Source organism: Polypterus senegalus, chromosome 6 (genome assembly GCF_016835505.1).
Source record: "Polypterus senegalus isolate Bchr_013 chromosome 6, ASM1683550v1, whole genome shotgun sequence".
Lineage (NCBI taxonomy): Eukaryota > Metazoa > Chordata > Cladistia > Polypteriformes > Polypteridae > Polypterus > Polypterus senegalus.
In genome coordinates this window covers 170,409,005-170,432,784 of record NC_053159.1, presented here as the reverse complement: position 1 = coordinate 170,432,784, position 23,780 = coordinate 170,409,005, and the positions used below count along the sequence as shown (strand labels likewise).

General features: G+C 39.1%; 1 protein-coding gene across 4 annotated transcripts in view; it reads right to left on the bottom strand.

Annotated features, from left to right (window-relative positions):
* Positions 1–23,780, bottom strand: part of galnt3 (UDP-N-acetyl-alpha-D-galactosamine:polypeptide N-acetylgalactosaminyltransferase 3 (GalNAc-T3)) — a 94,134-nt gene that overhangs the window by 16,961 nt on the left and 53,393 nt on the right. For all 4 annotated transcript variants that reach the window (XM_039757531.1, XM_039757529.1, XM_039757530.1 and 1 more), the window contains 5 exons: positions 15,494–15,611; positions 11,580–11,780; positions 5,286–5,417; positions 3,924–4,025; positions 914–1,069 (listed from right to left, as the gene is read on the bottom strand). In XM_039757531.1, the coding sequence (XP_039613465.1) occupies positions 914–1,069; positions 3,924–4,025; positions 5,286–5,417; positions 11,580–11,780; positions 15,494–15,611 (709 nt within the window). The remainder of the gene's footprint in view (positions 1–913; positions 1,070–3,923; positions 4,026–5,285; positions 5,418–11,579; positions 11,781–15,493; positions 15,612–23,780) is intronic.

The window sequence follows — 23,780 nt, the reverse complement described above, 5'->3', positions numbered from 1 at the left end:
ACTTCCTTAATGCCAAAACATGGCGTTTCCAGAAAAAAAAAAAACAAACCACAAATGTATATAGTGATATAGTGATCAGCAGTTCTGTGGGCTGAGACACCATCGCCATTAAGAAGTGAAGCCTGAGGAGACCAGGTGAACTCATACAAGCGAACAAGGGGCAGAAATCCTCAGCTAACAGCTTTTTACAACAGCAGTGTCCATAATGGGGTCTTTTAATACACAATGTGTCCGACGTGGCACAGCAGAAGACCACCACAGGAAACTGAGGTCACAATGGACATATGATCTTCAAGTCAAGATGACTGTCACTTGGTCTTGTGAACCTCCGTTTCTCCTGGAATGTTTAGATGGTCCATTCTGCCGGTGATGGCTGTGTAAGGGTGTGGGGAACACAATTTAGGCCTCTTAGTGCCATCTGTTTGAAAAATGAATGCCACAAGCACACCTAAGCATTGCTGGTGACCACATGCATCCCTTTATGGTCTCTTATTTTGAAAATGATACTTTTAGCAGGATCACAGAGCATGCATCGTCTTAAACTGCTTCCATGAAAAGGACACTGGCTGACTGTATGGTCCCCAAGATCTCAATCGAGTACAGTGCGGACAAGTTGAGATGCAGCAGGAGCTTAAGTGCGAATGTATGGCTGAACAGATTTAAAAGCGACACCATTGAGTCAGCATGGACCAAAGTCATTCAGGCATGCTTCCATCACCTTCTTGAACTCTTGTCTAAAATGAATGGTTCTTCCTTTGGGCAAAGAGGGAGTCCCTACCTTGAGGTAATGGATACGTGGGCACAGGATCTACATTGGGTAGGGCAACAGTTCTGAAATGTGGGTAAACTGTGACTTTGAAGGTATGCTGTGGTTACTTAGCCACTATAATCTCATTATACTAAAATGAATTACCTCTCTAAGCGCCCACTTCTCTTCTCCAGCAACACGGGTGTCACGTCCTTTATACTGGCATTCCTCCAGCCTAACAGCAGCACCAGCTGTGCCATGCAAACATAGCTCCTTTTGAATGTTGTGCCGAATTTCTTCATGTGTGGAGTACTCAAAATACTGAAACAAAAATATTTTGTCTTGAAATCACATTGGAAAGTGACAAACAACTCCAGTCACCTACCGTAAACGTACAAAAGAAACCATAATGCTAGAGAAAGATAGTCACAGTACGGAAGCTCACTTAATCAGGAGCTTTGGATATTCAGAAGTGCCAAAATCCTGGAAGGAGTGCCTTTCAAATGAGCTTAAGAGCCTATGTTGATAGTCCAGGACGTTTTTTAATTTGGTCCAAATACAGATCTTAACTTTGGTCTAAGGAAAACTGCAACTTGAAAACAGACACGTGGCTCAAAATGCTAAACATGCCAAATGCAAAACCATTCGGTAGCTCAGAAGGCGATACAAAGCCAAGGTGTATTAATTAAAAAAAGAACTAAGTGACAAGTGACAGGAAGGGAAGCACCATAACAAAAGTCTTCATCAGTTTTGACTTTATTTTTTTTTTTAAATCATCATGTTCTCTTACGTGTTCTGACCGGAAAATTCTAAGCTCATGTTTCACAACAGAACATTGTGCGGATCAAAAGGGCGGCTCACAGCTTTGCACCTAAGGCCACACAAGTTGGCAAAGAAATCCCTTTATTGTACAGAGCCTATTATATATATATATATATATATATATATATATATATATATATATATATATATATATATAAAAAATAAAATAAAAAAAAAGCATTCACCCAACTGGAATCAGCACTAAATCACAGCGGATCAACAGACGGAGACTCGAATGTCAAAGTGGAAACAAATAAACCCCAATGTGTTTAAACCCAAGTGAACGTGAGCTTATTGGATTACAAATATAAAGAACTGATGGCATTAAGTGTTCACACGAGGCACCGAAATCAGCACTAGTGCAGCTTTACAAGTCCCAGAATTAGTCCAATGGAGGTCAGCTGTCGGGGGTCTCGACTGATTGTAATAAACAGTAAATGGACTTTATGTGGAAGGGACAGCTTTTGGGGAGGCAGTATATATGTGGGCCTAACTTACACAATGAGGACAAATGTACAGTCCAAGCAGAGCCACAATAAGGTCAGGATAGAAACAAGAACACTATCCAGTTAAACGAATCATTAATGTCAACGTCAATTTATTTAGATAGCACATTTAAAACAACATAGGAATGCTGTGGTCAAAGTGCTTTACAATAAAAGAAGAAAAAAAAAACATACAATTAACATAAATACCATAAATATAAAAAAAATAAATAGAAGTCAGATTACATAATCACAATGAGGAAACCATCAGTATTACTGAAGGTCACGGAATGCTAGTGAACAGAAATGAGTCTTTAATCTCGTTTTGAATTGTCGAGGACTCCTTAATATGATGAGGTAATGAGTTCCACAGGCGAGGAGCAGCAGCTGCAAAGGCCCTGTACCCCTTAGTTTTACACTTGGTACGAGAAACAACAAGAGACAACTGACCAGAAGATCTAAGCACTCTAGATGGCTGGTGTAAAGCACACAATTCAGATAAATAGGCAGGAGCAAGTCCATGTAAAGATTTGAAAACTAGCAACAAGATTTTAAAATCAATTCGAAAACTGACAGGCAGCCAGTGCGAAGAAGCTAATATTGGAGAAACAGAGCCAGACTTTCTTGCCCCAACCAGGAAGCGAGCGGCAGCATTCTGGACCAACTGTAACCTGCGTATCAGGGATTTAAGAAATGGAAAGAGTGTGGCAGTGCTGGAAATCTGCCTGGAGAAGCCACAACACAACTATGTGATCGTTCAAGAAGAAGATGAGCGAGAGTGGCCACTAACAGAGCACCGGGATCCATGAAGGAGTGACAAGCTACAGTGGGTGAAACTGGAGAGACTGAACAGGAGCTTCAATAGTCACAGCTTTACAAGAAAGTGGTCAAGTGGGGAGAGAAAAATAAAAACACACACAGCATCTCAGCTGAATTTGCTAGAAGGCATACTGGGCACCATTTTTGGTATACGCCAAACAGTGCACTACATATCCTCACAGCATCATCCCGTAGTGACACTTATCTGCAGCAGGCCCTGGAAGGCTTGTGAGGGTAAAATGAATGCAGCACAATACAGGGAAATCCTGAAGGAAAACCCGATGCAGTTTGCAAGAAACCTGTACTTTGGGGAAGGATTTGTTTTCCAGCAAAACGACAACCCCAAGCATAAAGACAAAGCTACACATGAATGGTTTAGAAACAACAATATGAATGTCCTGGAGTGGCCGAGTCAGAGTTCAGATCTTAATCCAACTGAGGATTTGTGACTGAGCTTGAAAAAGGCTTTACACTCGTCGTCATCATTCAAAGCTTTGAAAAGATGAATGAAGAAAAATGTCAGAGTCCAGATGTGCTAAGCTGATACAAAAAGAGAGACCTGAGCACACAAACTCAAGGCTGCCATGGCTGCCAAAGGTGGATCTAAGAAGTACAGACTTGAATACTTATGCAATCAATTAGTTTATATGATGTATTTGTAAATAGTTCATATTCATTTACAGAGATATGTTGTCACTTTGACAGTAAAGAATCTTTCTATGTTAATCAGCATAAAAAAAAATAAAAAATAAAAAGCCAAATGAAATCTACTGGGATTCAACAACATGAAAACGTCTGATTGGGAGAACAACACACACACACACACACACACACACACACACACACACAGAGTATATTCCTATCAGACTTGTAGTTGCCTTTAGTATTAGTAATAATGCATTATTATTATTATTTATTTCTGCCAAGACAAAACATGGTGGATGCCATATAAGCTTTTCAAGCATGATGGTGCATCACACTTTTCTGCACTAAGAATCGACGAGACACAATTATTTACAAAATGTTAAGAAGCCACAAACAGGACATACCTGATTTCCTCCAAGGCCATGGCAGGGGTACATAATTAATTGCTTCCCACCTTCATTATTCTCTCCTGCATCCAGACAGGAACCTTTCCCAATATTCTTCACCTAAGACGACACAATATTCAAATGTAGTTTTCATTCTGTAAAATACTAGTCCACCTGATGTTCAGCTACAATGCTTTTTTAAAAGATAAATGTGAAAACAAGTAATAAAGGGCTTTGATGAAAGCATGTTAGTATTCACATCTAACATGTTCAATGAAAATTCGGGAAATGCAATTTAAAACAACAAGCCAAAAGCATCCCCCCATACGACAATTTAGCTCATAAACACCCAGTTTCCTTTCCCCAACTCTAAAACAAGAATATTGGACCCCTCTGATCGTTCCATTTGGCTGACGTGCTTTCAGAAGAAATTCACCGGCCTACGTGTGGATCGACCGTTAAAAGCACTGAATTTCAGAGTGCAATCTCTACCTTGACGCTCTCCAGTGACTTCAGAACAACACAGTGAATGCCTTCAAAGGTCAGGCGTAAAATGCTTTAGAACTCTGTGCACTGATATTTTCCAGAAGTAACACATCTAATTTTGCAGCTGTTCAAAGGGGCGATTGCTTAGTGAAGGCAGCACACACACAAAAAAAAAAACGAGAAAATAGCAAGAACCACCAAACACCTGGGTAGCTGTGTGGCCTGGAATTAAAATCAGATATGGATCAATTCATACTTTCCAGATATACAGATCCACATTTGTGCACATAAATAAATTACTTTAACTTTTAAATTGAAAGGCAAATCTCATTTTGCCAAAAAGCTGCACATAATACCGAGCGTCTGAACCATCACACACAAAGTTGGACTCGTTTTAAGAGCAACTAAAACATTTGTGCGCAGCTGTGCGGCAACCACTTCATTAAGAAAGATCCGCGTGTAGGTGCAAACATGCATATTTGATGTTCACTGAGGTTTATGGGAGTCTTTGCTGATATTCTGCATCTTAAACGGAAAACTAAGGGCGGCTCATGACAGGATGGGCATTAAAATAAACGCTATTTTACCTCCAAAATGAGAACATAAAACACTAGTGGAGGAATTAACAGAAACAGCAACAGCCCCAAAAAAAAGGTAGAACTGAACTTCAGCGAATGAACTGTCCAGCTATCTACATACTTCCTCACCTAGTTATTACTGACATCATGGCAGGATTTCTACTTCAACACTATGATTGGACAGTTTATATATTTTTTATTTATATCTATCTTATTTTTAGTTCTTTACTCTTATTTGAATTACTTTCAGCTGTGTTTTTAAAAAAAAGACGAGACATTCAACTAGCATAAGAAACCCATTAGGAGCAGAACTTACTGATCCAAACTGAACTGGATTCAGATCTGGTAAGAATACTTCAGGGTAAACATTCTTCAAGTACCAAGAGAAGTCTTTGCACTGTATTCGATTTCTTAACTCCAGTCGTTTAGAAATGTCACCAAAAGACTTCTGTGGAAAGAGATCGTTGAAAAAAAGCTTATAACCAACAGAAAAAGAATCATTTTTTCTTGTAGTTTAAACCTGAAAATATAGTAATGCTACACATATACCTGAGGTATGCACTTTAACACCCATATATACAGGCAGTCCCGGGTTACGTACGAGATAGGGACTGTAGGTTTGTACTTAAGTTGAATTTGTATGTAAGTCAGAACAGGTACATTATTTTACTAAATGCTGTTGTTGACCGACTGTAACCAAGTGCTCTGCCAATGAATGATGGAGTTTCACCTCTCTCTGACCTTTTTATTATTTCTACTTTATTTTCAATGGTGATGGTTTTTCTCTTCTTCACTATATCACCAGCACTTGCATCAGATTTGTGTTTCAGAGACATTCTTGAAGGGTGAAGACAAAAGGTCAAGAGGAGCTCTTTTGCACAGCACTGTCCACACTATCACAGCAGGAAGGCACCCGTCGTCAACACATCTGAAGTACTGACAAGAGACAGCTTCCTGCTATGTGTGTAACAGTACAAGCAGGCTTGCTATTGAGAATGAATGGGGGCGGCGAGAAGCGGTTCATCACCAGCCCACCTTACAGTCACCTCCACTACAGTATGCTGCCTGAAGCGTCCGCCCACCGAGAACGAACATGGTGTTGTTAAAGGCATGTAACGAATTGCCCACCACCACCCCCATTCAACAGGCAGCCATCCGAGGCACAGTACAATGCTACTCCACGCCACCCCATTCACCCTCAATGGCATCCGTTCAGTCATAACCGGGTCAACGCTTGCAGCATCACCAGTCGCCCACCGTGTGCGATGGGAATGCAGTGAAATCGATTGCCGCCTGGAGCCGCCCGAGGGATACTACACTGCGCGAGCAGCGAAATGGCCCCCCTCCAGCCACCACTTGCAGCGTCCCCAGGCCGAAGATGATGGAGCGGCAGTTACTGAGGCGCATGCGTCGCAGCTGTGGCCCCGTTCGTATGTCGTAGGTTGGATGTCCCTAACCTGGGGACTACCTGTACTGTATATTCAGATGTGATCTTTTCATCTTGATATAACGGATTCTAACACCTCAGTAGTCTGGATTGTTTATTAAAAAAAAAAATACAGACCTCATGAGCAATCTAGGCACGTTTGTTTTTTATAAAATTAGTAAGAAACAATTTATATTTGAATTTCAATACACTGCTGTCTTTCCATTAAAACCAGGAGAGAGAGAGAGAGCGCGAGAGAAAGAAGGAGAGAAAGAAAGAAAAAGCTATCCCGAGTATATTGGGAGAAGGATGCAAAGGACAGAATAGAGCTGCCAGGTAAGAGGAAGGCCTAAGTGAAGGTTTATGGATGTGGTGAGAGAGGACATGCAGGTGATGGGTGTGACAGCACAAGATGAACAGGACAGAAGGATATGGAACAAGATGATCTGCTGCAGCAATACCGAACGGGAGCAACTGAAAGAAGAAAGAAAGAAAGGTTCACTTTATTAATTCCCAATTCTTGGATATTCCCTTTTTTACTAAGGAAAAAGCATTCTAACTCGGGAATACGTTTTAAAAATATAGTGGGTTCAGGAAGTATTCAGGCCCCTTCATTTTTTGCATACTTTATGTATATTTAATTTTAAATGTATATATTTGCCATTTTTTCCCCCATCAATCTACACTGAATAGCCCAAAATGACAAAGCAAAAACATGTTTTCAGGAAGGTTTTCAAATTTATTAAACATCATAAACTGAAATTTGGCATTTAGATAAGTACTCAGACCCTTAATGAAGCACTTTGTAGAAGCCCTTTGATAGTATTTACAGCTTTGAGTTGTATGTCTTGGCTGTACTTATGGCCACTGTCGTGATGAAAGGTCACCCCAGTCACTCTGGAGCAGGTTTTCGTCAAAGACCTGCATTAACCTTCCCTCAACTCTGACCAATATCCCTGTCCATGTCACCAAGCAGCACCCCCATTGTGTGATGCTACCTCCACCTCGCTTCACCGTAGGGATGGTATTAGGCAGGCAATGAATGGTGCCTGCTCTTTGCCAGACACAGTGGCTTGCTCTCATCAGACCACAGAATCATTTTCCTTATGCTGTCAGAGTTTAAGCGCCATTTGGCAAACTCCAAGTTGGCGGTCATATGCCACTTACTCAAGAGTGGGTTCCATTGTGGCAGTCCACCATAAACACCTGATTGATGGAGTGCTGCTGAGATGGTCCTCCTTCTGACAGGTTCTACCACTGAAGCAAAGGACTTCCAAAGCTGTGTTGGTCTCCTCCCTGCCCAAGGCCATTCTTGCCCAGTTACTCACTTTGGCTGGATGGCCAACTCTAGAAAGAATCCTGGAGGTTCCAGACTTTTTCCATTTTGTCATTATAGAGGCCACTCCATTTAAGGGAATAATAAAAGATTTTAAAAAACGTTTTTATCCTCTTCCCCTGATCCACAAATCATCGCAATTTTGTTGCACAGGTCTACAGAGAGTTCCTTGAAATTCATGGCTTGGTTTTTGTTCCGACATGCAGTGTGAATTGGGATGCCTTATATACATACACACGTGTGTTCTTTACAAAACTACAGTATATCCAATCAATTCAATTTCTAGACTCATCTGAAGCACAATTAAAGCAAACACATCTGATGAAGTACCACAGCAAAGGGTTTAAATACTAACATTAATGAGAGATTTCAGTTTTTTGATTTTTAATAAATTTGCAAACCTTTCTTTTCACTTCACTTTGTCATTATGGGCTACTGAGCGTAGACAGATGGGCAAAAATTAAATTGCAGGTAAATCTACAATACAATAAAGTGAACAAAGCGTGAAGGAGTCTGAATGCTTTATGAAAACACGGTAATTCTATGTTATAGTGCCTTTTGCTTTACACATAAAGATGTGAGCGGTATTATGCTTCAGTGATTAAAAAACGTCACCTCACAAAACCTGGAACCCAGATTCGTTTCAGGCTGGGATGCTTTCCTTGTGTATTTTCTATGTTTCATATCTTTATGGATTTCCACAAGGATTTCATTTTCCCCTTAAGAATCCAAAGAGATGGTAACTATTATATACAAATTTTCTACTTCATACAATAAAGACAATCAGTATCAATATAGTTATACGTCTTAAGACTTCAGCCTCAATGTTAGAATTCGTGTACAGTAATCCCTCCTCGATCGCGGGGGTTGCGTTCCAGACCCCGCGATAGATGAAAATCCGCGAAGTAGAAACCATATGTTTGTCTGGTTATTTTTACATATTTTAAGCCCTTATAAACTCTCCCACCCTGTTAACATTATTAGAGCCCTCTAGACATGAAATAACACCCTTTAGTCAAACGTTTAAACTGTGCTCCATGACAAGACAGAGATGACAGTTCTTTCTCACAATTAAAAGAAAGCAAACATATCTTATCTTCAAAGGAGCGCCGTCATAAAGGAGCGCCGTCAGGAGCAGAGAATGTCAGAGAGAGCGCTCGCAAAGAAAAGCAAAAAATCAATACGTGCTTTTAAGTATACAGAAGCACTGCGATAAAGCGGCATTTTGTAGAGGAGCGTCCGTGTCCTCTGTGCAAACAGCCCCTCTGCTCACACCCCCTCCGTCGGGCAGAGAGAGTGAGAAAGATAGAGAGAAGCAAACAAGCACCGCCCGGGAAGCACCTCGTATATCATTGAGGAGTTTTAGTTAATATGTAATACATGCTCTGATTGGGTAGCTTCTAAGCGAACCGCCAATAGCGTCCATTGTATGAAATCAACTGGGCAATCAAACTGAGGAAGCATGTAACCTAAATTGTAATCCTAACTGCTATGCTTTAATCTTTTTTATACAATTTTACTACAATAGGCTTCTCAGTTTCTGCTGCTGGATTTAAAACTTCAGTACTACAATTGACAGCTGAGGCTTAGATCCAGGAGGAGCAATGTGGGGTCTGTTCTGAACGTACAACAGTGGACAACCTCTTTGTTTTTGTACAGATGTTTGTGGGGTCCTGGGAATTTGCCAATAACTTTGACTTATGACTGTTGGACTTCCTAATGTTTTGTTGTGGAAGGTGCTTCAAGAGTATGGAAGCTTGGGGCTATTTGTGCTTGCCATTCAATCCATCTATTTGCATAATGAAAAGGATGTTCCTTGGGCTATTATTCTTAGCTGAATGCTGACTTTGCAAACTTGCTGTTAGGTCAAATCATTTCAATCAGGACACTGGACTCCACCAAGGTCGTATATTTTTTTTTCTCCCGTTTATAATTTTCAAATTATCTGTTGTCTCTTGGGCTCTACCAGACTAGGACTGTCCCAAAGTACTAGTTTACAGAGGAGTGTAATGCAGATGGGATAAGAATGTGGTCATACTGCTCAGCCAGTATGGGTCGTGGTCTTCAAATAAAGGGTTAGGCTGCCTTTAGGTAAAGGAGATGTATGAGATTATGTAAGCGATTATGTCCTCCGATAAATCTTTCAATTTACAAGTCAGACTACCTTTCCATTGTCACCTATGGTAATGAGCTCTGGGCAGTGACTGAAAGGAGGAGACCACAAGTACAAGCAGTTGAAACAAGGATCTTGTAGAGAGCTGCTTGGCTTAATCTCCAAAAATGGGTGCTCAGAAACAAAGGAGAACCTCCAAATGAAACCTCTGTTTTACTGGATTGGATGGAGCCATTTACAGACAGTTTGGGCATTTGGTTAAGATATCTTCTGGGTACCTCTCCTGGGAGGTACAGGAGACAAGGCACTGCTGCCTGGAGCTAGACTAAGAAATGCAGCAGGACACACTGGAGGAATTAGAACTCTTGAATTGCCAAAAAAAAAAAAAATGCTGCTGATGAGTAGCATAGTAAAAGTGCAGAGAATTTACTTAAGTAAGCTTACTTTTTGTTTCATTATTGCATACAACATTCAATGATATTATTTTCTGCATTTTAAACAAATAATCTCAAAATAGTTGTAGTTCTGAACAAATATAGATTAAGGTTGTATTTTACCAAATCAAGATATCAGTACAAAACAATTACAATCATCACAGCCATGAAACATTTAACATTTTACCCTTTTGTTCAGCATGTAGAAACCATTCAAATTAAAATAAATGCAACTTAATTCTGATATGGGTGTTTTCCTGCCATATTGGCTTAGATAAGTCGCACAAAATATGACTTTTGCTATCAATAAAAAATACCTAATTAATATGCTCACCATTATTTAATAGCACAATGAGTTATGATCATTTTATTTACTTACAGTATATCTGCATTTTTTGTATTTTAGTAAGTTAAAGATCATGTAGTTAGACCAGAACCACATTTATAGTATAATGTAACAGGTATAAATAATGACAGCACATATTAACTTAAGTGATTTACACCATGAGACTTTCAGCTCCGGTCTCAGAATAAACTAACGACAAAAGAAAAGAAAACACTTTGCCACAAATAAATCATAAATACTCCATCTAACTCAGAACTATGTGGAATGTAAATAACAGGCAAAGGGCATAATAAAAACAAATTCTCATAATTTATTAATGTTCATCTTTCAGTAAGAAAAACAATTATATCTTTCTGCCAGGATAATGTTTTTGCAATTCAGGTTACTTTGATAAAATTTTTAAAAAATATTTTCATTTCACTTAGACTTTGACCAAACATGCAAGTTAAACAGAAAACAGCAAGCCACTGAAAATATCAGGAAATTTAAATAAGGACACGTGTTCAAATATTAGAACAACATACATCAGGATTTGAAAAATGGTATAAAAACATTCCAAACCAGCAAATCATTCCAGAAGGTCCAAAAAAAAAAAAAATTGAAAGTGTTTTTAGAGTTGGGCAGCAAACAATGCGTAACCATTATATAAATATAAAACACAGCAACTGTCCACCCTCCAAGACACTTAGGATGCATGGTTCTTTATTATTTGAATCATCTAAATCGGAAACAAAAGGCTCATCTTGATTATTCCCTGTTTGGTCTTACTTGGCCTCTATGAAAAGATGAAAGGGAATTGATGCACAAAAATGGCAGCCAAAATGCACTTAACTTTTTAAGAAGGAGTTAAGGACAGAAGCAATTACATTTTGAAATGCATGGCCTGTCATACTATTCAAGATGATGTTCATATATTGAACCATCTGGAAACCACTTGCTGCAAGATGCCACCCACCTCTTTTGACATCTGTGCGGCCTGCTGGTTTCGCCGGTAAAATATTTCTTTATAGTCATCCATCCAGACTTCTGCTAGACGAACTTGGTTTCGTGCAATAACCTGGGTGCCTTTAGGGAAAGTATGTGGGCTTTTTGTGCGGAAAACATGACCCACTACAGAACAGGGGATAATTTCCAGTTGACCACCACACTGCCACACCTGGTAATACAAACAAATGACAAGAGTAAAAGAGTTCACCACTGTGCAGTTGATACACAGTGGTGTGAAAAACTATTTGCCCCCTTCCTGATTTCATATTCTTTTGCATGTTTGTCACACAAAATGTTTCTGATCATCAAACACATTTAACCATTAGTCAAATATAACACAAGTAAACACAAAATGCAGTTTTTAAATGATGGTTTTATTATTTAGGAGAAAAAAAATCCAAACCAACATGGCCCTGTGTGAAAAAGTAATTGCCCCCTGAACCTAATAACTGGTTGGGCCACCCTTAGCAGCAATAACTGCAATCAAGCGTTTGCGATAACTTGCAATGAGTCTTTTACAGCTCTCTGGAGGAATTTTGGCCCACTCATCTTTGCAGAATTGTTGTAATTCAGCTCTATTTGAGGGTTTTCTAGCATGAACCGCCTTTTTAAGGTCATGCCATAGCATCTCAATTGGATTCAGGTCAGGACTTTGACTAGGCCACTCCAAAGTCTTCATTTTGTTTTACTTCAGCCATTCAGAGGTGGATTTTCTGGTGTGTTTAGGGTCATTGTCCTGTTGCAGCACCCAAGATCACTTCAGCTTGAGTTGACGAACAGATGGCCGGACATTCTCCTTCAGGATTTTTTGGTAGACAGTAGAATTCATGGTTCCATCCATCACAGCAAGCCTTCCAGGTCCTGAAGCAGCAAAACAACCCCAGACCATCACACTACCACCACCATATTTTACTGTTGGTATGATGTTCTTTTTCTGAAATGCTGTGTTCCTTTTATGCCAGATGTAACGGGACATTTGCTTTCCAAAAAGTTCAACTTTTGTCTCATCAGTCCACAAGGTATTTTCCCAAAAGTCTTGGCAATCATTGAGATGTTTCTTAGCAAAATTGAGATGAGCCCTAATGTTCTTTTTGCTTAACAGTGGTTTGCGTCTTGGAAATCTGCCATGCAGGCCGTTTTGCCCAGTCTCTTTCTTATGGTGGAGTCGTGAACACTGACCTTAATTGAGGCAAGTGAGGCCTGCAGTTCTTTAGACGTTGTCCTGGGGTCTTTGTGACCTCTCGGATGAGTCGTCTCTGCGCTCTTGGGGTAATTTTGGTCGGCCGGCCACTCCTGGGAAGGTTCACCACTGTTCCATGTTTTTGCCATTTGTGGATAATGGCTCTCACTGTGGTTCGCTGGAGTCCCAAAGCTTTAGAAATGGCTTTATAACCTTTACCAGACTGATAGATCTCAATTACTTCTGTTCTCATTTGTTCCTGAATTTCTTTGGATCTTGGCATGATGTCTAGCTTTTGAGGTGCTTTTGGTCTACTTCTCTGTGTCAGGCAGCTCCTATTTAAGTGATTTCTTGATTGAAACAAGTGTGGCAGTAATCAGGCCTGGGGGTGGCTACGGAAATTGAACTCAGGTGTGATACACCACAGTTAGGTTATTTTTTAACAAAGGGACAATTACTTTTTCACACAGGGCCATGTAGGTTTGGATTTTTTTTTCTCCCTAAATAATAAAAACCATCACTTAAAAACTGCATTTTGTGTTTACTTGTGTTATACTTGACTAATGGTTAAATGTGTTTGATGATCAGAAACATTTTGTGTGACAAACATGCAAAAGAATAAGAAATCAGGAAGGGGGCAAATAGTTTTTCACACCACGGTAAACGGTGCACTGGTAATTAAACCATTTAGTGCAATTTATGTAATTTTAAAAAATACAACTTTTAAGAAGAGGAAGAAAATATCAATACAACTCAAGCTGTTTAAGACAATTTGAACAAGGAGTTATCAATGGTAATGATGAAAAGGTCAGCTTAGCCTAGCTTGTTTAAATTTCAACAGATCTGAAAAAAAATGGTTAAATGAAATTACAGCTGGCAATGTTGCATTCCTGGTTACCATTGAAATGCAGCCTACAGTACTACAGTCATATGAAAAAGTTTGGGAACCCTCTCAGCCTGCATAATAATTGACCCTCCTTTCAACAAAAAAAGATAGCAGTGGTATGTGTTTCATTTCTATCTATCAATCAATCATTCGGAACAAAGATTTTTAGTGAAGCAGTATTTAGTTGTATGAAATTAAATCAAATGTGAAAAACTGGCCTTGTAAAAATTTGAGTCCCCTTGTAATTTTGCTGATTTGAATGCATGTAACTGCTCAGTACTGATTACTTGTAACACCAAATTGGTTGGATTAGCTCGTTAAGCCGTGAACTTCATAGACTGGTGTGTCCAATCATGAGAAAAGGCATTTAAGGTGGTCAATTGAAAGTCGTGCTTCCCTTTGACTCTCCTCTGAAGAGTGACAGGCAGCATGGGATCCTCAAAGCAACTCTCAAAAGATCTGAAAACAAAGATTGTTCAGTCTCCTGGTTTAGGGGAAGGCTACAAAAAGCGATCTCAGAGGTTTACACTGTCAGTTTCAACAGTAAGGAATGAAATCAGGAAATGGAAGGCCACAGGCACAGTTGCTGTTAAACCCAGCAGGTCTGGCAGGCCAAGATATATACAGGAACGGCATATGCGCAGGATTGTGAGAATGGATACAGACAACTCACAGATCACCTCCAAAGACCTGCAAGCACATATCGCTGCAGATGGTGTATCGGTACATCGTTCTACAATTCAGCGCAATTTGCACAAAGAACATCTGTATGGCAGGGTGATGAGAAAGAAGCCCTTTCTGCACTCACGCTACAAACAGAGTCACTTGTTGTATGCAAATGCTCATTTAGACAAGCCAGATTCATTTTAGAATAAAGTGCTCTGGACTGATGAGAAAAAAAAAATTGAGTTATTTGGTCATAACAAAAAGCAGTTTGCATGGCGGAAGAAGAACACAGCATCCCAAGAAAAACACCTGCTACCTACTGTCCAATTTGGTGGCAGTTCCATCATGCTGTGGGGCTGTGTGGCTAGTTCAGGGACTGGGGCCCTTGTTAAAGTCGAGGGTCAGAATAATTCAACCCAATATCAACAAATTCTTTAGGATAATGTTCAAGCATCAGTCACAAAGTTGAAGTTATACAGGGGTTGGATATTCCAACAAGACAATGACCCAAAACACAGTTTGAAATCTACAAAGGCATTCATGCAGAGAGAGAAGTACAATGTTCTGGAATGGCCGTCACAGTCACCTGACTTGAATATCATCGAAAATCTATGGGATGCTCCATGCTCGGCAGCCATCAAATTTAACCGAACTGAAGAGATTTTGTATGGAAGAATGGTCAGAAATACCTCCATCCAGAATCTAGACACTCATCAAAGGCTATAGGGGGCGTCTAGAGGCGTCTGTATTATTTGCAAAAGGAGGCTAAACTAAGTATTGACGTAATATCTCTGTTGGGGTGCCTAAATTTATGCATCTGTCTAATTTTATTATGATGCATATTGCCTATTTTCTGTTAATCCAATAAACTTAATGTCACTGCTGAAATCCTACTGTTTCCATAAGGCATGTCATATATTAAAAGGAAGTCGCTACATTGAAAGATCAGCCAATGATAAACAAACATCCAAAGAATTAAAAGGGGTTCCCAAACTTTTTCATATGACTATATTCTTAAAGGAGGAGCAAATTTATATTAAACATTCTTAAATGTTTTCGAAGGACTTTCAAAAAGTTCATATAAAGTTTAACTGACAAACACACCAATAAATAATAATAATAATAAAAAAAAAACTGGAAATGGACTCACACGAAAAGACATTTCAATATTTTCTCCTCCCCAGATTTCCATTTCTTCATCATAACTTCCAATATCATAAAAGTATTTCTTGGAAATTGAGAAAAGGCCCCCAGCAAAAGTGGGTGTCCTGAAAACAAAGAAAGGAAAAAAAAAAAAAAGTACATGTAATCCTTTGGCAATTAGGTTTCAAAGTATTTTGAAAATATTTATTTTTTGTCTGACTTATTTGTATTTATTTCTACTACTGATTTTATTAGAACACTCTAGACGAGAACAGGCCATTCAGTCCAACAAAGGTGTGTGACAATTAGGTGTGCGATTGTCCAGCAAGGACAACTGCCCTGTGTCTGTGGTTATCACCACATGCATTTAATGTAAAGTTATATTACCTTAAAATTATAAACATTCTTTACAAGGCATTTTGACCTTTAATACAAATATAAATCTTAAATTTCATAGCCCACATGTTTTAAGGTAATATTAATCATTATCATATTCTAAATAAATGTAAATTACATACAAACACCTCTTTAAAATAACTTAATACTTTATATACTGCACATAAAAAAATTAAAGCACTTGATCATTTAAGGTATCAATTTTTGTCCATTTAAAAAGATTATAATCACAGTTATTGGAGTATGGCATTTAAACAGAATTACATGACTAAATATTGATAAAATAATTATAGGGCTGCAACAACTAATCAACAAAAATCAGTAAATTCGATTAATACACTTGTTGGCAATGATTTTCATTGTCAAACAGTTGCATCGGTGGAGTCGCACACAGTACCTCACGCCATCACATTTGGCAGCAGTGCATTTCAACGTGCCAGAGACAGAAGGAGACGAAAGTCCAAAATTGCAACCTAAAAACCTCTAAAGTATGGGAACACTTTGTATTGCAGAGTTCCAAAAAATGGTTGATTGTAAAATATGCACTGCAGAATTGGCATGGCACGGGAGCACAACTGTCATTCGTGAGCACCTGAAGAGGAAACGCATGGGAGTGAGTGAAGATGTGCCTTCAGCATGGTAAGCTCACATCCCACTGTTTATTAGGGCACTTTCACACTTCGCTTAGTGGACAAGAGGATGGCCTCGAGTCTTTTCTCTGCTCAAACACTGCTGCATTTATTTAATCTCAGACTCTATGGTAGGTATGTGATTCTGACATACTTGGGCATGCACTCATCATGTACAATTGTTATGAACAATGGAATTATAATAATCAATACCTGACTTGTAGCAGAGCTCATGAAATCCATAACGGATTGTGTGTTTGAGTCAACGCAGTTCAGGTTTTCAAAGTCACTGATATGAAGCAGCTTCAGCAACGATGGAGGAAGGCGGCTACATTTTTAGACTCTGCACCAAACAAAGTACTCTTTGCTAGAGCACTGGACCCAAGATTTAGAAAAGTGAAGTTTCTGACACCTGAGCAAGTATTTCATGTGCAAGTTAAAATACAAACATAGGCACTTCAATTAAAAATGGAAATGTATCACCAACAGCGTAAGGAAGACAAAATCTGTGCTGCCAGTATCTACACCAGTAACATAGCTGCTGGACCTACAGCTGCCATCACTGTCACTTTACTTGACCCACTACTTGGCTTTGGAAACAGCAGTGAAGACGACAAAAGATGTCGGAGCTGAAGAAATCTATGGATAGGTTTTAAGGAACGAGATCCTGACATACTTCGGAGAGAAAAAAGTTGCCAAAGAAGACAATCCTTTATATTATTGGAAGACTAATGAGGCTAGATACCCCAACCTGGCCAGGCTTGCAAAGACCTACCTATGTATCCCTGCTACTTCAACATCATCGGAGCGTCTTTTTGGTTGCAGGCAAACAACTTCCAAAAAGAGAGCCAGCCTTAGCCAAGAAAATGTGGACATTACATTTTTGCACCACAACTCAAAACTCCATACAACCATTTTACCCCTGGTGACAGTTGTGATGCAATTTAAGAGTTTGCTTTTAAAGCTACTGATGTAGCTGTTTCAGCTATAATTTGTTTTTTAAGCCACTGCTGGAGCAATTTAAGTAACATAACTAAGGTGGTTATATTTTAATGCAACAAATTAAGTTCATTGCACTTTAAAGTGTTTTTTCAAGCTGCATAATTTTTTACTCTTTTGTTATATATTGTAATTAAAAGACGTATTAAACTCCTGCTCATGTAATGGGAGAAATGATGTACTAATTCAATACAATTTTTGTGAAAAAAAGAATAAAATATTTATAATGCTAGTTTCTCACTGTTTTCCAAAATTGAACTAAATATTCTCTCTCTTACAACCCCACCACCCTCATAACACTCACACATACAATATACACACTCAGTAGTTTCTATTTAATTTTGGCAATGATTTTTTTCTAGCTTAATTCTTTTATTAAACTTCAACAATTTTAAATAGCAAAATCTGCTTTATGTGGAAAACAAACAAAAAAAAACCAAAACACTGAACTTGTTTTTTTCTTTTTCCTCCACTTCATGTGTACACAGATATTATTTAGAAAGTGCAAAATAAGGTTTTGGCCTTTTTCATATTCACATTTAGCCCAATAACACACTGTCTTCAGAAAGTACTGTGCTACCTTCAGAGTTTTGTCAGAGAAAATGTAAAGAACTGGGGCCTCATGTGTAAACAGTGCGTATGCACAAAAATATCGCAATGTATAAAACCTAAACTTGGCGTAAAGCCACGCACATTTTCCTCGGTACCTCATACCCTGGCGTACGCAAGTTCTCCGCTCGGTTTTGCAGACTGGCAGCACCCAGTGTCAAAGCAGTGCTACTGTTTGGTTACCCTTTCTTTTTCAGATCCACATCCCTGACGCAGCTTTATAAAAATACACTGAAATTAACCGCATATTGTTTATTAGTTTCATGCATTCGATTGTAACCAGTAACAATATAATGGTCCATGGAATGGTCAACCTATTTTAAATACAATAGCTGCTTCAACGTTGTTACTCTCACTGCACCTTCTTCTTCTTCTTTCAGCTGCTCGCATTAGGGGTTGCCACAGCGGATCATCTTTTTCCATATTACTCTCACTGCACCACTCGGAGTATTAATATCACTGTATCTAAGTGGGGAATCAAAAGATCTACAGAAGCTGAGAAAGAGAATTATCGGTATACAGCATCAAGCACACGCTGTCTCAGCCATGCTGTCTATTGAACTGCTCTCACACGGCAAACTTTCAAAGCCTTTCCTGTACGGACCTCGCAGTTCAGAAACAGTTTCATCTCAAGAGCTCTAAACGCACACAATCAATCAGTCCATCAAGTGCTTCTTGTAGAACTGTTTGTACTTATTAGTACAATCACCTCACTGTAAACTTGCACTACAGTTATAATATTGCACAACATGAGCCACTTTATCAATCGCGTATTTACATACGATGACGATATTTTAAGATGAAATGCAGCAAAATATGTTTATTATACAGATAAAACTTTAACTAATTATTAACAATATTGATTATTTAAATTAAAACATGCCAAGACACGGTCTCGCAGCGCTAGATACGAGCTTGCGTTCTGTTCACAGATTGTTCCTGCCTCGTGCTGTATTCTTGCTTGTGCTGGCGCGACACTGGAAGGATAGATGGATAGAATAATTAAACACGTACTACGAAGATATTTCAATGTTCCTTAAAAGTTTTGAAAAATCTGTGTTCTAAGTATACAGATGGCTTAACGTCTATTACAGAGCTGATTGTGTGGCGATTGGGTATTTGGAGAAAGAAAAGTAAGAACAGGAGTTAGGGGTTAGTACGTTTGAAAGAGACAGTTCTGCTACAATAAAGTATTTCATTGAAAGGGTCACGGATGGCGCAGCAAGCATCTTGTGTGAGACAGGAACAATAATTGTGCCATCGTGTTCCCATGTTTAATAACATGATTTAACTTCTATCATTATGAAAATGACATCACGTATACATCTCAGTATTTTAATTATTCAGAGAGCTGTAATATCACGAATGTAATGGTTTCTGTGTCCTGTCGGAGGAAGAGAAAGCCCGGAAGCACGTAGTGATTCACACACATAGAGCACATAGAAGATCAAATACAAAACATAGCATTTAACATGCTTAGTAGTTACGATGGGATTTGAGAAACTAGTAAATGAAACGATTTTAAAATGAAGTTTATGATGTTCTACTTTAATCTATACTAATAAAAGGCAAAGCCCTCACTCACTCACTCACTGACTCATCACTAATTCTCCAACTTCCCTTGTAGGTAGAAGGCTGAAATTTGGCAGGCTTATTCCTTACAGCTTACTTACAAAAGTTGGGCAGGTTTCATTTTGAAATTCTACGCGTAAGGGTCATAACTGGAACCTATTTTTCTACATATAATGTAATGGAGTTGAGTTAGAGATGGCCGTGGGGGGGGAGTTTCGTGTGACATCATCACGCCTCCTACGTAAGTACGTAGAGAACAAGGAAGAACTCCAAACAGCGATGAGCACAAAACGCCATTTCACAATTGAGAAGGCAGAAAAACATTATGAAGCAAATGATGCATACAAGCATATTCATAAGTACAGCTACTGCGGAAACAAAGCACGGCGTGAACCGTAAGTTTATATTACATTAAGTTCATAGACAGGCTGCCACTAGCGTTTGTAATTTAGTGCCTGCCCATATAAGGCCGTCCATCAGCGGCAATCCAATACAAACACTGCCGGTAAATATTCACGTGTGAAGGACTGTGCTTATGCAGAGGAAGATGAGATGGTCAGGGTGGTGTTTGGCACAAACTCATTGAAACCGCGAGAGAAACTTTTAAGTGCCGGTGTGGTGTTATGGGTCCACAGCTCGTGGAGAAAAGGCCATTGATTTTAAATAAATAATCATCGCACCCGAGGCGGCTTCGTGAGGGGGGCGTTGTTGTAGCGAGCCGCGGGGCAGTCGTCGATGTGGGCGTTTCTCACCGTGTGCACAGGTGGGGAACTGCCCACATTCGTGATTGCTCCCGTGGCTAATGCTGCAGCTGTGATGGCCCCTCACGTTTTTAAAAGAAGCGCAAGTCGGTTGGGGAGAAAAGAAATGTTCGGGAATAGAGAAAGAAACGATCGGAGAAAGGAAATGAGAGGACGGAGGTTATCGGGAGCAGTAGAGGAAGCAGGTCGGTGAGAGGGAGAGAGCCGCGAAGAGCGAGCGGACGTGCGAGCGAATGGCCGTGGACAGCTGCATGGAAGCTGGGTGTTAGGCCGACACCCACGTGTTTGTGTTGATGTCGCTCCGCTGAGCGAGCAGGTAGCGGGAGTGACCAAGGTGAAAGCGACGAGCCGCAGAAGGCCGCAGAAAGGCAGCGGAAGTCGGGAGGCTTGGAGTGGCAGTCCTTGGTGTGAGCGTCCTGGAGACCAAGGAGTCCAAGTCTCGAGGCTGGGATGAGAGCCAAACCGAAGCCAGGGATCGGGAGGTCTCCAGTCTTGCGTGTGTTTGAGGAGGGCAGCTGTAGAGAGCGTCTTGCCTGCTGCTTGGCCCATACGGGATAAGCAGGTGAGACGCATACAGAAAAGCACCGGATTTGTTTTTGTTTTAAAGACAGCTTCCTAAAAAGATTTTAACCTCTCGTTTTTAAGGATTGTTTTTTTTCTATTTATTGGTTTTACTCCACGTTCTTTTTATGGATTATTTATTTAATGAATATGAAGAACTGCACTATTTATTTATGAACACTGTTTTTGTTGACTGTTTTAAATAAAAGCACTTTTGCACTTTTTACCTTCCCCTTGCTCAGTAATTTGCCTCCATTGACTAGCTCACTCGGTTACATTATCGACGGTGTTGGGTTCAAGTGCTTCCAACATCAAAGGGAGTGTGGAGCCAGAACCCACATCGTCACAGCCGGGTCTTAGCTGACATTACACGAGATGGCACCAGCACAGCTGGGAACCTTCGATGCAAGAACACCAAGCGGCTCACGTGAACTGACGCAGTGCACAGACAAAAAGCAACAGTTCCAAAGAGTGCTGAACAAAAACCGAATTACACAATTGAGAAGGCAGCAGAAAAATATGACGCGTCTGATACATACAATCATATTCATAAGTGCAGCTACTGCGGAAACAAAGCACACGGTGGAAAAAGTGAATGTCCCGCTAAAGGAAGACAGTGTAAAAAAACCCGTGCATGCAGTTTGTCACATCTCAGATAAAGAGGAAGACGAGCTGTTTATTGATGCAGTAAGAAACTAATCGATGAATGAAACCTCTTATCTTTACAACGATTGACAAACACGGAATGTAACTTGAACACAACACATCGTACAAATACGACCCTGATTGAAACAAATAATGATAATCAAATCCTTGATGACAGCAACATTCAATAACACTCACAAAACAATTACTGTATATTGACAATCATGTTAAGTTATTTTTAAAATGTTCCCTTTTCTTTTTCATAACTTCTACTTCTCCACTGCGGTACACGGGTATATATATATAAATGTATATATATATATATACCCCGATCTACAGTACATACTCTCGCATAGACAAGCCACACGCTGTGGCGCAATTGTAGAGTCTTTGTCTCTAATGCGAAATTGAGGTTCGATTCGAGAGGGATGCACTGAGTATGTACTGTAGCTACCGATTCATTTTACCTTCGCATCTCCTTGGTTTTGGACGTATGAAAAAATATTCGGTTAACTCAGAATCATGTTACGTTATTTTTAAAATGTTTCCCTTTATTAGCACAAGCACAGCTGAGAAGCTTCCATGCATGTACTCCATAACGCGTTAAAAAATAACGCATTTAATCACACTTTCAATTCCAAGCAAACGGGAACTTTTGTCAATGCATGATTTCCTGGTACATCCATTACACTGATGCACACATCACAGCTACAAAAATGTTAGAGTCGGAATAAAGCGCGTTCCTACGACTGATCATTTCGACTACCCGAGAAGCCTTGATAAAAGCATGGTTTTGTGCACACTGAAAAGCAAGCAAAATTAGATGCATTACAGAAAGCGGACTTTGTGGCTCTTACTGGGGATCATTGGACTTCCGTGACCGTTAGTAATTCTAATTACATCTAATTATAAAATGATCACACTGTTTTAGTCTAATGTACAAAATAATTTTGGCTAATGTTACTCAGAGTTTAAAGATTAAGTTGGTTAAATTACCTTTTATGTTTCTGACTTATTTTTTAAGAAGAAAACTGCACTTTATGTTGAAATTTTGGTTATAATTATTTAAAGACAATACCATTCTGAAAATGTACTTAAAGTACTTAAACTACCACTTTATTTTAAGTCTGCCCAATTTTAACCAGGGATGATATTTTTGTTTCTGTTTTGAATTCAAATGCAGTTTAAAGGTTTTTTTTCAGAAATTAAAACAGCCTCAGTTTACAATATTCATGTCCATGTCTATTATTTGATTCTGTCACCCACTAAAACCCTTTTAAATTAAAAAAAAAAAAAAACATTTGCGGTTTGGGGCAAATTTACGTGTGCATTACATACGATTAATCAAGATTAATTCTTACACAGCCTCTAATTAATTGGATTAATTTTTTTAATAGAGTCCCACCCCTAATATATATATATGTGTATATACATGTAGATTTGTATATATATATATATATGTGTATATACAGTATGTATATATGTGTGTGTGTATATATATATATATATATATATATGCCAGCAACACTCATGACAATGACAAAACAATTACATTGTCAATCATGTTACGTTATTATTAAAATGTTTCCTTTTCTTTTTACTTCTCGCTGCCAATCGAGGTATTTTGCTATATATATATATATATATATATATATATATAAATAGATAGATATGACAACAACACCCATATCAATGACAAAACAATTACATTAACAATCATCTTACGTTATTTTTAAAATGTTTGCTTTTCTTTTTCATAACTTCTTTAACACACTACTTCTCCGCTGCGAAGCGCGGGTATTCTGCTAGTGACAAAATAAACTACGTTATTAAAGTGGAAATCTCGAGATTAAAAGTTGACATTTCATGTTTTTTTCCCCCACTGTGTGCCTATTATATTTTCTCTGTACCCTAATAAGCTTTCATATGACACTCAGACGGTGGGCTATGACATGCCTTTTCACTGCGACTTTGATATCTGACAACTTGTTTTTTAATTTGGGCACTGTGCGACTTTGTGTACTTGAGCTTTCGAGTTTCTCCGACACTCTGTCACTCAATCAACTTCCTTTTGTTTATTATATTATTGTTTAAGCCAACAAATAGTACGTTTTTCCTTGCC